The 17,793-nt window shown below is 36.1% G+C and overlaps 1 protein-coding gene across 1 annotated transcript in view; it reads right to left on the bottom strand.

Moving 5' to 3' along the window:
- LOC127551614 (pancreatic lipase-related protein 2-like) overlaps positions 1–17,793 on the bottom strand; it is a 30,332-nt gene that overhangs the window by 4,603 nt on the left and 7,936 nt on the right. The window contains exons 4-11 of the mRNA XM_051981504.1: positions 17,162–17,287; positions 13,751–13,885; positions 11,532–11,643; positions 10,042–10,161; positions 9,809–9,928; positions 3,689–3,807; positions 1,231–1,360; positions 819–930 (exon numbers count right to left, since the gene is read on the bottom strand). Coding sequence (XP_051837464.1) covers positions 819–930; positions 1,231–1,360; positions 3,689–3,807; positions 9,809–9,928; positions 10,042–10,161; positions 11,532–11,643; positions 13,751–13,885; positions 17,162–17,287 — 974 coding nt within the window. The remainder of the gene's footprint in view (positions 1–818; positions 931–1,230; positions 1,361–3,688; positions 3,808–9,808; positions 9,929–10,041; positions 10,162–11,531; positions 11,644–13,750; positions 13,886–17,161; positions 17,288–17,793) is intronic.

The following is a 17,793-nucleotide window of genomic DNA, read 5'->3' as shown; positions in this document are numbered from 1 at the left end:
AGGAAATAATTGTATTGAAATAATTTTTTTTAACATTTTAAACTTTAAAAAATTGTATTATTTATTTCATGGGATGGTTGTTAGGAAAACAAACTCCAAATAGAGCAGTCAATTACTAAATATTCAAATAAATATCTCAACATATTAAACATTTTAAAATAATTTTTAAAACATTTTAAAATAATTTCAATAATGCTTGGTTGAGAACTTCTATACAAGATGAAGCCACAGTTTCTTTTCTTGCAGGTATTATTAAATCAAACCAAATCACATCATTGCAAATTCAGTGGGGCTAGAAAATAGAGGTGGGAAGACAGTTGGAGAATTAGTACAGTTAGTGAGGTGGAAGGTGGGCATAAAGATGTGTAGATGTGATTGAGATTAAGTCAAAGATTTTCCACCTTCTAGAAGACTTCAAAAAGTTGAATCACAATTATTCAGGGAACAAAAAGTATGGAAGACTCCCAGGGAAGAAGTACTCAAGAGCATTCTAAGGTTAATACCTGCAAAAGATTCCTGTAGATTCTCACTATTAGTGGCTCTACCCTTCTGATTCTAATTATCTACAATCATCACTTTTCTGCATTGTTTCTTTATTTTTAAGACAAGGTGGATTTGGACCAGATGACATCTTCCCTCTCTGAAATTCAATGGTACTATTTTTTAAATTGTTTAAAAATTAATTTATATATAATCTTTCAAGAACATTTCTACTATCTAAAGTACTTAACCATTCTGGGCCTCAGTTTATAAAAGATTGGAAAAGAACAACTTAATATATAGGAAAAAGGACTATTTTACTTGAATATTCAACTTACTTGAAAATATCATATTGTCTTGAAATACCATTACTTCCATACATAGCAATCCTGATATACCCACTCAGTTTTTTTTTCCCAGAGAGTGTGACTGATACTCTGTATCTCCAACCTGCCCAAAAGAAAATCACGTTTAAGATGTTGAAAAGAATACTTGTATCATGCTTCTTGTTTCTTGAATTATATAGGGCTCTGACCCATGCGTCAATAGATATTTATGTATGTATGGATTTTCTATTGATCCATTAGGAAAAAATCTGTTACAGTTGGATCATAATGATGAACTACTTCATTTCATTACCTTTCTATATCACCAGGGTAAAGTTGTCAGTAAAAAAGAATGGGTTGGAAAAAATTAAGTTTACTTGCAAGGCTTATAAAAAGTGACATAGTAAACAAAAAGGAAACTCACGAGTAAAGTTAGCCTTCTCTCCAGTGTTCAGGAAAAATGTTTGCCCCAATGCATTTGTTTTTCCCTTAAACTGGTCAGCATAGTGACCCATCCTTGGGCAGCCTTCTGCTGGACAAGGGAAACATGCATCCTGCTCAGTAAAAAGAAATTAATTAATTTGTCTGTGAAATGTAATATGTTGAGTCATTTATTTGAATATTTGGTAATTATTTGCTCTATGTGGGGGTTGTTTTCCTAACAACCATCCCATGAAATAAAGAGTTCAAGTAATATCATCCTCATTTTATAAATGAGATACAAAAGGAAAGAAGGCTTTAGGTAACTGTCTCAAGGTCACATAAAACAGCATTTAAAATCCTTTTCTCTCTGGCACACATTAGGGACCAATGGCATGTCTATATCACTGCCTTTATCTGGAAAATTGAAAAAAAATAAAAGTACCTAACTCAGGGTACTGGGATTTGGGGGAAAATCAAATGAGATAATATACATCGACATTTGGCAAAACCAAAAGTGCTTGCTAATAAATGTTCCACTATTTGTTTCTCACTATTATTTAGCTCACTAAGGGCAGTCTGCTTTCTGTTCTCCTGTTCTTCTCCATCTTCCTTCCCTCCCCTCACTTTGACCTATATTTCCAGTTGACCTCCATGATGGGATAGGATTATATGTTTTCAACTAGATGATAAACTCCATAAGAAAAAGGATTTGCCTTATGCTTCCCTTACATCCCATGGTGCTTCATATAATGCTAGACCCAATAGCCATTCTAATAATCAATATAGATGCACTTATTAAGTGCCAGGTGTTTGTCAGTATCATGATAGCTTCTTGGGATATAAATATCATAAATACTCTTTGACTCATTAGATAGATGACTTATGTTGACACTGATAATCACATATACACCAAAACACACACACACACACACACACACACACACACACACACACACACACCAGAATGGCCAAGTAGAATCAGCCATAGTTTGGAAGAAATAAGGATATCAGAAAGGTGAAGCAGACTTGAAGCTATGTCATATAGAGAATAGTTGAAGAAACAAGTATGTTTATCTTGAACAAGAAAAACTTAGGGTAGCAGCATGATTCCTATACTAAAATGCATAAAAAACCCATAGAATAGAGGAGAGATTTGACTGATTCTACTTAACTTTCAAGGGCAACACTAGAAAAAGTGAGTGAAATTTATAGGCAGGCAAATTAGAATAAACAAAAAAGTATTTTTTTTTAAATGCAAAGCTAGCCAGAAATAGAATGCACTGCCACTGGAAAAGTTTCCAGTCTCTGAAAGCACCTTTCAGGGCCATTGTTGAAGGGTTTCCTGCATTGCATAAAAACCTGGACTACAGAGTCTCTAAAATTAGTTCTAACCCAAGCTTCTGTGATTCTGTGAAAATCAAATTCAGGAAATGGAAAAATGTGCATCTTTCATATAATTCTCTTTCTAGTCTTTTAAAGATAAATGTTAAAAATCACTTTTAAAGTTGACTCCTACCATATTGTCAGAGATGACTTTGATAGGGGAAGTAGATCTATGGCCTTTGACTGAGTTTTTTTTTTTTTTCCTTCAGTCACAAAATTAGGAATTCTGATGTCTAGAGCAAAGTTAATAAGATTAGAGGTGGTGATAGTACAAAGAACAGTTAGGTATGTTCAGATATAGTAAGGATAGCCTGCCAATGACTCCCATGTCTCACCTTGGACCTGTTTAGCTCTAGTTATGAGTCAGCAGAAATAGCTAAGTGGCTCAGGAGATAGAGAGCTGGTCCTGGAGCCAGGAAGACCTGAATTCTAATCCTCCATTATGTAATAAGTTCTTTGAGTTCTTGTCTTATGATTACATGCTTTTGAAGTTTTCCCATTTAATTGTTCTGCTTCCATCAATCAAGATGATGGATTCAATGAGTGAATGATAATTTATATCTCTTTTGTTTTATTTTATCTTAATTTATTTTTTGTTGTTGACACTTGTCTTGACTTGTGATTTCATTAAAGAGGAAAGGATGTAGCCTGTAAGCCATTCTGTGTTTCATAGTCTTAGAATTAAGTGATTTGACCATCTAGTGTATTTCAGAAACAGACCTTGAACCTAAGTCTTTCAAAACTGGACCTATAGCCCAACTTTTACAGAAAACTCATCATAATTTCCATTAATTATTTCCTACTTATCCTATATATGGCTTGCTTTATATATGTGTATTTATATGTTTTCTCCTCCATTAGATTGTTAGCTCCTTGAGGACAGGGACTGTCTTGCCTTTTTTGTTATCCCCAGCACTTAGCATAGTGCCTGGAACAAGTAGGGATTTAATAAATATTTATTAATTGTTTAACCTATGTCCAACTCATAATTCTGCCTTTTGTTCTTTGGCAGAACAAAATTATGTTCTGTGATGATGTTGTGTCTTGGGGTTAAAACTCATATTTTGATCACTTACCGAGTTGAAAACCTCATAGGAACTACAAGGGTAACCAACAAAGCCATCGGGTTGGAGGATGCTACTGGAATAATATTTATAGCTTCGCAAGTGATTGCAAGCTACAAAATCGCGTGTTCCTGGGGAGACAAAATGCAATTAAACTCAGCAAGAATGCCATTTCATTTTTCCATTAATATATCTGACCAAGGCAGAGTTTGGTATTTTGCTTGTTTGTTTTTATACTTTGAATTATTTACACAATTCCTAGGTCAGCGTCAGGATTTTTACATATGTTATAATAATTTTAAATTACAGGATTTTTTTCTAATTCCTTTACATTCAAGTGGTATTTGCAAGAATTCTTCATCATTACTTAAAGAATCCGTAACTATTTCTAGCCTCCCATAACTTGAATTCAAGCTGTGCCTACTCAAAGCTAAAATCACCACTTGAAAAGTAAAAAACAGCCATCAAATGGGTTGTTTTGTCTAGATGACAGCAAACAACTGGTTTGATTGATTTTTCTACCACTAAGTGGACTGATTTGACCAATATTTTGATGTTTGGTACATACAATTGTAGTTTAGGAAATTCATTTATTCAACAAATATTATCAAGCATCTATTATGGAGAAAGCTTTAGAAGAGATAAATAGATGTGACAAGTGAACAGCTAATTAAGAAGATGGTATCCAAGGATGAGATTTAGATTTCTCTACCATGGCTAAAAAAATAGAGGCATGACAAATTCCTGGCCAGAGACAGAGGATACCCAGAAGGGACTGAGGATGTAGTTTCTTAGAATCATATAAATATAAGAAAAAAAGGGTTAATCTGAAAAGAAAGGAATAAGAGGAGGAGGAAAATGAGGAAGAGGAGAGAAAATAGTCTCTTACTATATGTAAATATGTATACATATGTAAATATATATGTATACATACATAAAACTAAAGCAGTTATCCTAAAAGATAGACAATATAGGAAAAATATAACATTAAAGCTACAGAGTAATTCAGCCATCCATAAATTTTCAAGAATCCAAGAAAGGAGTCAGCATAAAAGTCATAACCTCAAATATACATACATAAATAAAATATGGGTAATAAATAGGATTAACTAGATAACCTAATGCAAGAAAGCACATTTGACAATACAATTATTACTAAAATTTTGTCAAATAAATTATCACTGGAATCTTAATCCATAAGGATATACTTTATGAAATGATTTAGGTAAAGATTCAATGACATGAAACCATGCCATTGCTGTGTCTATGTAGCTTTTTTTTTTTCTTTTTTGGTTAGGCAATTGGAGTTAAGTGATACTAGTGAGTGTTAAATGTCTGAGGCTGGATTTGAACTCAGATCCGCTTGACTTCAAGGCTAGTGATCTAGATATTGTGCTATCTAGCTTTCCTGCTAGTTCTATATATTTCAAAGATTTCGAAAGAAAGGAAGAAAGAAAGAAAGAGAGAGAGAGGGAAGGACTGAGGAAGTGATGGAAGGAAGGAAGGAACAAAGGAAGGAAGGAAAGAAGGAAGGAAGGAAGAATAGAAGGATGGAAGAGAGGGAGGAATACATGCACATGTATAACCTATAGCTGATTGCTTACCATTTCAGGGAGAGAGGAAAAAGGGACAGAATGTAGAACTAAAATATTTTTAAAGTGTGGGCAAATTCAATGATATAGGTAAAGTATGGAATTGCCTATTATTATAAGAAAATCAAGAAACTAGACAAGGAAGGAAGGGAAGGAGGGAGGGAGGGAAGGAGGGAAAGAAGGAAGGGAAAAGAATATATCTGTACCAAGATATTTGTAGCAGCTCTTTTTTTGTAGTGGTTAAGAATTGGAAATCAAAGGAGTGCCCATCAATTAGGATATAGCTAAACAAAGCTATGATTTATCATTGTTGTTTTTTATTTATTTGGGTTTTTTGTTTATTTTAACATACATTGCTTTATGAATCATGTTGGGAGAGAAAAATCAGAGCAAAAGGGAAAAACCATGGAAGAAACTAAAAAACAGAAAAAAGAAGTGAATATAGCATGTGTTGATTTACATTCAGTCTCCTTAGTTCTTTCTCTGGTAGTAGATGGCATTTTCTGTCCAAAGTCTATTGGGATTGCTTTGAATCACTGAACCACTGAGAAGAACCAAGTTTTACATAATTGTACATGTATAACCTATATCTGATACCATTTCAGGGAGAGAGGGAAAAGGGACAGAATATGGAACTAAAATAGCTTTAAAGTGCAAGTAAATTTAATGATATAGGTAAAGTAAAGTATGGAATAAGCTATTATTATAAGAAAATAAAGAAACTAGACATAGGAGACGATGGAGTTTTTAGAGGCTTTGGATTATAGGTAACTCCTGCTAGCTCTATTGTGAACAGCTTGCCTAAAATACTTATAAATTTCACGTCCATAAGAAGGAGGTTGCCCAATAGCCTAAAAACGTCCAGAACTTTTCCTTTTTTTTTGTATTTCAGGAAAAAAAAACATAAAACCATTTATAAGTAGAATCACCATGACCACTGCCATAATTTAAATAAAAATTTCTGTTATTTTTTAAAATCAAATTCCAGTTATAAAAATTATTTTCTAATTTTGTATCACTTAGAATTTTAGAGATGGAAGATATCTTAGAAATTGTGAAAAGGACACCTTAGAGGTTAAATAGTTAGATCCCTTCATTTTATAAAAAGGAAGAAAAGTCAAGGGAGGTTCAAAGAAATAACCTGCCAAAGTACAACCTACTAGTAAGCAGCAGAGGCGGTCAGATATCAGAATCTGCAACATATGTGGGAAGCAAGAGAGGCACATTTAGAGTTGACCTGAAAAAGATATGGGGCTTCTAATGGAATATAAGTTTAAAATGAGTTAATATGATGCTAAGTGAAGTGAGTAGAAGCATGAAAACATTGTACATGGCAACAACAAGATATGTGATGATCAATGTGACTGGACATGACTCTTTTCAACAATGAGGTGATTTAGGCTAATTTCCAAAGACTTGTGACAGAGAGAGCCAAGTGCAAACAGAAAAAGGATTATGGGGACTAAATGTAGATTACAACATAGTATTTTCATTCTTTTTATTGTTGTTTGCTTGCATTTTTTCTCATTTTTTTCCCTTTTTGATCTGATTTTTCCCATGCAGCATAATAAATGTGGAAATATGTATAGAAGAAATGCACATGCTTAACATATGTTGGATTGTTTGCCATCTAGGGCAGGAGGTGAGGGGGGGAAGAGAGGGAGAAAAACTGGAACACAAGATTTTGCAAGAATGAATGTTGAAAACTATATTTGCATGTAATTTGAAAATAAAAAGCTATTTTTTAAAAAATGAGTTCATAGTGAGTCTGCAAGAATCAGTGTCATCCAAAGAAGATGGTAGATTCTTAAGCTACATTGTCAGGTCTCATGTTAAAAGCATGAAGGGGACCTTCTGTCCAGTTGACATATATTGTTCTTTGCTAACCAGATCACATCAAGATCATTGTGTTCAATTGTAGATGCAATATTTTAAGAAGGTCAATCGCTAGATTTTTTTTTAAGAATTGAGGAAAGCTATCATTTCTTCACTCATTTTCCCTTGATTATCATATGGCATATTCTCAAAGTCTTTCACCATTGTGTCATTCTCCTCTGGACTTTCTTAACTTGCCAATGCCATCTTAAAATGTGAAAGAAGTAAGCTAGGTCTATTTGGCCTTGGAGGGTAGAGTTAAAAGCAATGTCAAAATTACAGAGGTTGCTGTAGGAATAGCTTTAACTATTCTGGGAGGAAGTGGGCTGCTTTAGGAGGTGGTGGGTTCCCCTGATTATAGATCTACAAGAAAAGGCTAGATGACCACTGATCAGTAGGGTTGCAGAAGGAATTCTTAATCAGGTTTGGGTTGATGCTAGATTCTGAGCTCCCTTCAAAGTTTGAGATTCTACCAAGCAAAGAAGCTAGTAAGTCTAGAGAATCTTTCTGACATATTTTTTTTTGAAAGAAGCTAGCAAATGAATTATTTATCCTAAATTCAGGCCACACCCGGGCAGCATCCCAGATATTTAAAAGGGCCTTTTTTCCAGCATCTAAGGAAGGAGACTCAAACATTGTTCATTCTCACAGAAAAACACATTCCAAACCCTCGATTGCTCCTGCAATAACTTCTTGTAAGAAGATGATTTGACTACCACTGCCATTGCTCACTGCACAACAGAAACAATTTGACGCTTAATTGTTTCTTTAATCCAAAATTGCTGCCCAAGGTTTCAACAAGAAAGAGCAAGTGGATTAGTTTGTTTCCTGGTGCCCAGAGCTGGTGACTCTGAGCCTTACATAATAGACCCAGATTTCAGTTTTAATGTTGTTGCCCACTTGAAATTACTTTTGAATAAAGGCCGTGTTAATTTCTATTATATATGTGCTGTTCATCATCTCTCTAGAGCTAGAGACCATTGTTGTCATTCTCCTTTCAGAAAGGGCTAAGTAGTTATTTGTTTTCTAATTCACATAATCACCTGGTATTAATCACCTGATATAATATTAAACAGTCTCATTTGGTGGAGGAAGGGTCAAGGTACTGTATATTTCAGTCATTAACCTTGTTTTTTGGCCAGTCCTGAGATTTTATCAGTAGGAGGCTTTCCCAGGGAAGAAACTTGGCTGATTCTTGCAGGTTAACAACTTGTCCATAATGTATAGTTACCAACAAATGTCCAGGACTCTGGGAGGACTAAGTGACTTACCTATAGTTGTAAACACAGCAAGGATGTGCTAGTGGTAAGACCTTAACTCATGTTTTCCTGACTCCAAAGAAACCCTCTATCTTCAACTCCCCATTCTCTCATGGAGTGGATATAACAAAGGGCCAAATGAGATATTGAGAAAGAATGGCAAAAATATAACAAACCATTCCCAAGCACACTGGCTTCCCTCTAGTTTTCCAAGAAGTAGATTAAAGCCCATCTAAGAAGAAAACACTTGCTTTTCTTCTGTTCTAGTAATATATAAACTCCTTGAGAGGAAATACAGTTTGTTTGGGTTTTTTGTCTTTGCAACCCCATCAACTTAGACACTTTGCCCATACCAGGCATTTGTTTAATGATTATGGAACTGAATTACAAATGTGCCAGAAACTACACAATGATCCAAGCAGTTGTAGGGTGAGAAGGGAGAAAAGAGAGAGGGAGAGAGAGAGAGAGAGACAGAGAGAGAGAGAGAGAGAGAGAAAGAGACAGAGAGAGAGAGAGACAGAGAGAGAGAAAGAGAGAGAGAGACAGAGAGACAGAGAGAGACAGAGAGAGAGAAAGAGAGAGAGAGAGAGACAGAGACAGAGACAGAGAGACATAGAGAGAGAGACAGATACAGAGAAAGAGAGAGAGGAGAGAGACACACACACAGAGAGACAGAGAGAGAAAGAGAGACAGAGAGAGAGGAAGAGAGAGACAGAGAGAGAGGAAGAGAGAGAGAGACAGAGAGACAGAGAGAGACTGAGAGACAGAGAGAGACAGATACAGAGAGAGAGAGAGAGAAACAGAAAGAGAGAGAGAAAGAGAGAGAGAAACAGAAAGAGAGAGAGACAGAGAGAGACTGAGAGACAGAGAGAGACAGATACAGAGAGAGAGAGAGAAAGTGAGAGAGAGAGAGAGAAGAGAGAGAGAGAGAGAGAGAGAGAGAGAAGAGAGAGAAGAGAGAGAATATAGCCTTCCCAAACTACAGTTCTCTTTATTATAAGGTTACCCAAGACACATAGTCCAAGACACTCACTATGGCTACTTATTCACCACAAGTAAAAGTATTTGTTTTTAGTCAAAAGTAGAAGAAATAGTAGTGGGAAAAATCTGATCTATAATCTGCATTCAGCTGAATTCAAATTCAAATCTAAGCCCTGCCATTGGGTGACTATTGGTAAATGACTTTACTTCTTGAATCCATAATTGAGAAAGTTAAACTAGACAACTTCTAAGTCCCTTTAATATCTCTGTGTCTATGATGCAATAGAATCTATTTGTGGGACATGGCTAGGATGAGATATATGCCAGGAGAGAATTTTATCTGCCTTTAAGAGGAGGTCATAAATTTCTGACATCTTCCAAAATGAAGGAAGTCATCCTCTTCTTAGTTTACTTAATATACATACCTTCCCATATTCCATTTATATCAATAATGGTTGAAAGGATATTTTTCTGACATCCAGGCATTTGTTTTCCACCATTTGGAAAGAAATCTAGATGTCCCACAGTTTGGCTCATTCCAAAACCTAAAATAAAATCAACAGATGCTAACTTATTGTCAAGCCCTGACTCCAAGGCCCCTTTACAGGAGTTTAACTGCATCTGGTCCCAATTATAGAATTCAAGTTGAAAAGCTCACCCAGGTTTGGCAACATAGGAGAAGAGTCTGTATGAATCACATCAACAAACATGGCGTCACTGGCATCCAATCGGACTTCTTCTGGAGCATTCTGGAAACAAGGCTCAGCTGGATCCAAACCTAGAAGGGGAGAAATCATAATTGTTCTTTACATGAATAGAGTCAGAGATTCAACCGTCCATCCATGCTCACAAAAAAGGCAGATCACTGAATAATGTTTAACACTATTAAAGAATTTTTCAATTTTACAAAGGATACCTTTAAATAGCAAAAGCTCCCTTAGGACTTTTAAGTTTTTGTTTACAGGTCACAGATTTAAAGCAGAAAGCGTACTTAGAGATGATTTGGTCCAAAGCTTATATTTTTATATATGAGAAATCTGAAACTGAGAGCTTTTTGGCCCCAGGTAACCAGAGTGAAGATTCAAATGCAGAATTTCTTATTACAAATCTAAGGCTCTTCCCACAGTGACACACAGTTACAAATAAGAACAGTAAAGGATTTTAAATTTTTACCTAATCCAATCCTACTCATTCTATCACTAAAGAAAACAAAAACTAGAAAAAGGTAGGAACTTGCTGAAGATTACATAGGGAATTCTTGGCAAAACCAGGATTAGAACCTGGGAATCCTTAGTGGTTCCATTTTACCACTTGGTGTCTCTACTTGAGTTCTGTGACAGAAGAATTGGTTTAGAGAAACTTAAATTGTTAGGAAGGACCACCAACAGAGTAGCAATTAGATATAAAAGGCAGAGCATTTTGAAATGTCTGTGAACAACTCCTCATTCGACCCTCCCTCTGCTTTTTTCAGTCATAGCCAGATCAATGGACACAGGAAGCATGATAAATGTTTGATTGCTTTAGATTTATCATCAATCAATGACCCTTCACTGAAAGCTCAACCACAATAATTGGAATATTTTTCTGCCTTTTATTTTTTTATGTGAGAAAGAAGCAAATAACAAATCAACACATATATTAGATGTTTGTGCTTTTTAAATCCAGCTTTCAAGCTAGTTTATAGGTTTAGTGTAGACTCAGTTCAATATTCTCTCTCTCCTCTACTTCCAACCATAGACTGGCCAAATAATGTTTATAATGCTGACCTGAGTCATTACAAGATTCTAAATTACTGTCTGAATTCTCAAGATGCAAAGAATTACATTAGAGATGTATTCTTTTTGAAGTCTTCTCCTTTTCCTACCCATTTTCTGTCCTAGCATCAGACTACACTACAGCTAATATTAGAGAAGTTTTCCTGATGGAGCCCTAGACTGAGTTCAAAATCCTGCCCCTTGCATTGTGATCCTGGACAAGACATTCAAGTTTTCTTAGCACCAATTTCTTCATCTGCAAAAAGGGCATACTAATAGCATTAATTTCACAGAGTTGTTGTGAGGATCAGGCAAGAGAACCTTTGGAAAGAACATCACAAATCCCAAAGTACTAGATAAATTCATCATCATCATCGTCCCCTCTTCAGCATACCTGTGATTCTGCCAATTTGGCCTTGGAGTCTCCTCCCAGCCTCCCCAGCAGCATGAGCTCCCAGGCTGTGACCAATGATGTGAACATCAGAAAGAGAATATCCAAACTCTGTCTGTTAGAAAGGAGAGATCTTCAAAGGGCAGCATTGTCTCTCTGGCGTAATGTATCACAATTGTGATCTTTAACTAGGACTTGGCAACTAGGGCTTTGTATGAGGGCACTACATATATGGGGCATGTTTCTTTGGGTTGCCTTGTACCATCTCACAAACCATTGGACAGAATTGTTCCCCAATTCCATCCTAGGCTTAGACTTTCACTCCCAATGGTACCAATGCCATCAAGTCAAAGTGAGTCTCGGGACCCACTTTCTTGTGCTGTTATAACTGGGTGCTCCCTAATGCATGACAGATGGCTTGCTCCAGGGGCCAAGCGACCAGTGGCATGCAGGCTGGCCAAATTCTAATCAAAGGTAACAGCTATCAGTCGTCCCCAAGAATTCAACAATTTAAAAACTGTTTGGGTATTCTCTTCCTCCCTCCTTCCCTCTCTCCTTCCATCCCTTTTTCATTCCCTCCTTCTCTCTCTCTCTCTCTCTCTCTCTCTCTCTCTGTCTCTATATCTGTCTCTCTCTGTCTCTGTCTGTCTGTCTCTCTGTCTGTCTCTCTGTCTCTGTCTCTGTCTCTCTCTCTCTGTCTCTCTCTGTCTCTCTCTCTCTGTATCTGTCTATCTCTGTCTCTCCCTTCTCTCTCTCCTCTCCATTTCCCATCTTCATTCAACTTCAACTCCCATTCTACCCATCCCTACTCCTCAATTGATCACAATCTCCTCATGTTACACTGAAATACTAACTGCAGCAAAATGCCCACCCTCAGTTTGAAAAAATACAAAGGGAAATATATTAACAAGTAGCTGCATTTAACCTCAGTCTTAAGGACTGCTGGTGGTCTATCAGGCTTGGATTCCTGGGCCAATGTTCCCATCCTCCAGTTTGCATGATTCTCTGCTATACTTAGGGCAATATTGGGGGGGGGAAAGGAATCAGATGGAGCTATCACTGAGATGAGGGGAGCCATTTTTTTTAAAAAAGGCAAAAAAATCTATTCTGCCTAGTTCAACTCATAAAATCAGTCTGTTTCATATACTTGCATGCTGTTCCAGCTTTCTGAAAATGCTAATACTGCTGACCAGTGGCAGATAAGATCAACTGCAGGTCTTACTTACAAGACCCTTCCCAAAGTATTCTAGACAATTTTCTAATAACTCTGAAAAGCCAGCTAGTTTCTGGACATCTTGTACTATCTTTAAATGTACTCTGTAAAAGTGAGTTATAGTAGCAATATTAACACTGTCTGTAGCTTGTTAGTGTTCCCAAAGGAAGAAAAATCCCAAGGATCCTTGTTAGGATTCTTAGTTTACTAGTGCTGTGCTATAGATCAAGAGTAGAACTAAGTAGACTTAAGTTAACTCCTACACTTCCAATGGAGGTTGATGTGAACTCAAGAATTGATAGAGCAGACTTGGGAAGATTTGAGTTAACTTTCCTCCCAGGGAGATTGATTTGGGTTCCTACTATGGGCCTGGAGTGGAGAAAATGGGCATGAAAAAAAATAAAAATAGTTTATAGTTTTAAAATTTGGGGAGGGAATTCCAACAACCCCAGGGAACTTCCTTGATACTGCTCTTAAATGAGTATCTTAAATGAGCGAGCGAGGCTTTTGGTTTTTTGCGAAAGCCTAGAATTACTGTTCCTATTCAAAGGGGAATAGCTATGCTAATATTTATTGAGAGGTGGCTTTTACCTTTCTGATTTTCACCACCTTGGGGACCATTTTTTACCTAGAGATTATTGGATATATATTTTTTAATCAAGGAACTGTTTATCTATTAAAACTTCTGGCAATGAGTAATCCATCACACCAGTCATGGAATTATAACCACGACTACTTGGGAAGGTTGAATCCAGATGTGATATCAGTTTTGAAAATTAATATTACAGGGTTTCTTAAACTTTTTCCACTTGTGATTCCTTTTTGCCTGAGAAATTTTTATGTGAGGCTAGTTATATAGCTATATAAAATAGATATTCAAATTAAACATTTACTAATTATAAATCATAATTTCACAACCCCCTCATTCAGTTATGCGACCTCATATGCTAGCTTAACCCACAGCTTAAAAAGCTTTGTCCTACTGCACAGCCTGAAGAAGGCAACTTACCTTTAGTACATTGATCAGATAGGCCAGTTCAGCCCCCACTACCCGGATATTGTTGGTTGCTTGTGCATACCTCGTTCGTGCACCCTTTTTCCAGTCAATACAGAAGCAGTTCACTTTTTCCACCTGAAACATTTGCTAGAGAAAACATACAGCAGTAAATAAATAAATCAACCAAAAAAGTAGTCTTATAGAATAGTAGACAAGGTACAGTGAATCATGGGCATGGAATGACCAGGTTACCTTAACATCTCTTTATTTGACAGAATAAGACTGGGTGAGGTTTGTTTGCTTTTCAACAGCATTCATTCTTTTGTTTTTTAAATCTCTCTCCAATTTTTTTTTTCTTGCTTCAAGAGAACAATTGAGCAATAGAAATGTCTGGGATGTAACCTTCATATAACTTAATTTAGACAACAATTCTCTTTTCTACATATTTAAGATACTTGGAAATTTCAAGTCAGGTTATTCTGGGACAGCTCTAAGACCATGATAGTGAGCTTCATGCTGACTGAATGGGAATCAAATTACAGACTCATAAAATGCTAGAAATATAAGAATCTTAGAGACCAGCTCTCTCAATTCCTTCATTTTTATAGATGAGGAAACAGAGATTCAAGCAGGAAAATGTATTCAAGACTTTGGAGAATTTTAGAGCTGAACTATATCCAAGAAATCACCCAGCCTGACTGTCATTTAATAGAGAAATTTAGGTGCATGAAAGTGACAAGATTTGCCCAAGTTTACCCATCTAGCATGTCAAAAGAAGGACACAATCTTGAGAGAATGTCATAGATTGATAGAGAATAAAATATAAAATTTCTTGAGAGCAAAGATTGACTGATTCATTTCTGGTTTTATATCATAAGAATCTCACAGAGTTGCTGGTATAAATTAAGTTCTTAATAAATGCTTGTGGAAGGGTTGGTTGATTGACCTCCAGTCTCTTGACTCCTAAATCAGTTTCCTTCCTATTGAATGAAAGTTGTCTTTTTTGAAAGGAAGTTGATAACTAGATAATTGATGTCTCAGACCAGAACTGAATTCATTTTTTAAAAGTCTGTTTCCCTGTTAATATTATTAACTACTTTCTATGTTTGGGTATGTGCTAAGAAAATACTGTGGAAGATATTTCTGTGACAGGTTAAATCAATTGAGGCAAAATGGGAAGCTTTTGTATCATTAGGCATAGCAGGATAATAGTAAAATTACAAATTCTGAGAGCAAATGTAAGATTTCAGAATGATGCCTTATCTTTACTCCCCCTTCCACCATCCTTTAAAATCACCAAAACAAAAACATCCAAACAGTTTTGGGGACCTTTGGCTGATGTTTATGCCTACAGGGAGAAAGAAAGGAGGCAACTATCAGAAATTTTCCCTCCCTCTAACTCAGTTTGCTCACCATTAACTTTATCTTTCTCTCATGAAGACCAGAACCACAAAGCATGAATAAGTAAGCCATGATAATGTTATAAGATAAAGATTCCTACAGTGTGAGAGGTAGGTTAGTTTGTCAATACAAAAGTTTTATAGAATTTTTTGAGATTTGAGCATGATTTGGAAATATTTATGATTGAATCAGAAGATTGTGGACATAAGGATAATTTTAATCATACTTCATAATCATATATTTAAAAAAAATCCATCACCTAGAGATACATTTTCTGGTAATGAGCTTGTGCATGGTCAGCTAAACTATCCTTAGATTGATTCAATTCAATTCAGTTCACTATATTCATGAAATCCCTGCTGTGTTCCCAGCACCAAATGAGGCACTGGGACATGCAGTCTATCACCAGGCTTAGTTTTGAACACTTTGCATTTTGTCTTCCATTGATATAACCTTTGAGAATACAGCATCCCACTATGTCAGGATGAGCACCAGCACTAGACTTTAGTGGAAGCTTGTCTATATTATTTGTTACAGGTAGCTTCACTTGATTTTCATGCCAATTCTAAGAAGTAGGTAGCACAAATATTATTATTCCCACAGGACAGGAAAAAATCCAAACAAACTGGTTCAAAGAAGTCAGAAAATTATGGATTAGGAGGGAGCTTAAAGCTCATCTACTCTAATTCTTTCTTCTTCTAGATGAGCAAATAAGTCCAAAAGAAGGTAAATGATTCATTTAAGGTCACATAAATAATAAGCAGCACGTTGGGGGTTCAAATATATGTGCTTTTATTTCAAACACAAAGCTCTTATACTCTCTTGTAATATACTCCCTACATTAGCCCCCTTTGTCTGGGATAACACAGATGTCATGCTGAAAATTACAGAGGAAATTTTGATCATTATTGCTAAGTTATTGGGGAGTGAGATAGGCAAGATAAAGGGAAAAGATTTATGGGAGCAACTGGAAAGTAAGAATTTTTTTTAAAGTTGATAAAATAGGAAGAATTGGCTGGAGGAACTGCTTGTTTTGATTGCCAAATCAATGCAGAGCAACTACATTTATTCTATTTAGAAAGGAAATGAAAGAGAATTGAGTCTGGTTGAGAGGAAGATTCAAAAGATTAGCATAGCACTTGAAATCAGTGGATTTGAGTTCAAACCTTGAATCATTTTTCCTTTATCAGAAAAATGAGAGGGTCAGACACATGATCTATTTCAAAGTTACTTTTCAGTTCTAATACCTGGGAGGGGTAAACAGGAAGAACTGAAAGAGAGATGAATGTCTCCTTTCTTTATAGGAGAGGAAACATAAAATTTGTTTATGGTTTTTTACTGAGACTTTTAAGATTAGCCTTATACCCATTATACAATCATTAGATTATGCACTCTATGAGAGCAAGGACTGGCCTTTTGACTTTTTTGGTATCCTCAGTACTAAGCACAGTGTCTGGCACATGGTAGTACTTAGTATATGTCTATCTCCAGTATTTTAACCAGCATAGAAGTGTCCCTCCATCACTGGGGCTATTATTTGGATGACCAGTAAATCTCTGAATCATCAAGGACCACATGTGGTAATCTGTATTTGCTTCAAAACTGTATACAGCAATTGCGATCTCAGCCACTCTGTTCCTTTACAATTTGTGCACTGGCATAGACTATTGCCTTCACCACTGAGCTGTCCAGATTGGTCTGGAGCAGATTTCACGCAGGGACTCCTTGTGCAAGATTTGCTTTGAAGACTACAAGGTAAGTGAGAGAAAATCAGTTGTGGGAAAATGGGGAATTAATTGTCCTTTACTAATCTAACATATTCCCATTAGTGACATAAAAACACTATTATTCAGGAACAAAAACTTTTTCAAATGATATTTCATTTGTCAGTCCCAGGGCTATCAAAGTAAGGATTCAGAATCACACTCTAATATATGCTTGAATCTATTCCTTGGAAGCTGATAGATTGTTGCCTCAAGACTTTAGATTAAAACCTTGCAGAACCAGATGTCTGCCTCCTACCTTGCACATGTCTTTCAACCAGGATTCTTCCCCCTTGTCTATGAAGCCATGGATGATAAAACGAGTCTTCCGATCCATTTTGAAATTTGAACTCTCAATGGTGGATGGATCATCTGGAAGGATAGTCTGTTTCAAACAAAATGGAGTAGAAATTAAGCATTGCTTTTCCTATATCTGTGGCTGTTCAATCTAGCAAATTAGTTCACAGACCTAACAAAACTAAAGATAGGAGTTCAATCCCTGGGAGGGCCAGTTTATTGTAACCTCTCCCTAATCACAGATTATAACCCTCATCCAAAAGATCCATCTTTGAAATGCCTGTTCTTGGTCATAAAGGAGACTTGGAAAGATTTGATAGATGACTGCATATAACCTCATTCCAATGATGAAAAAATAATTTAAAAATCAGATTCTAAGAACACTAGGCAGAACCAAGATGATGAAATAAGCTGTAAATCACTGTAATTCTTCTATATTCACTTCCAAATAATAATAAAATAGCACCCCAAAAATCCTAGAGCAGCAAAACCAGTAAAAAGATGGAGTGAAACAATCTTTTAACCCAAGAAACTTGGAAGATATCTCACTTGGGTAAAAGGGGAATCCAGTCCAGTTCAGGTAGCATCAGAGCA

This window comes from Antechinus flavipes, chromosome 2 (assembly GCF_016432865.1).
Source record: "Antechinus flavipes isolate AdamAnt ecotype Samford, QLD, Australia chromosome 2, AdamAnt_v2, whole genome shotgun sequence".
Taxonomy (NCBI): domain Eukaryota; kingdom Metazoa; phylum Chordata; class Mammalia; order Dasyuromorphia; family Dasyuridae; genus Antechinus; species Antechinus flavipes.
This window is presented reverse-complemented; position numbering and strand designations above follow the sequence as displayed.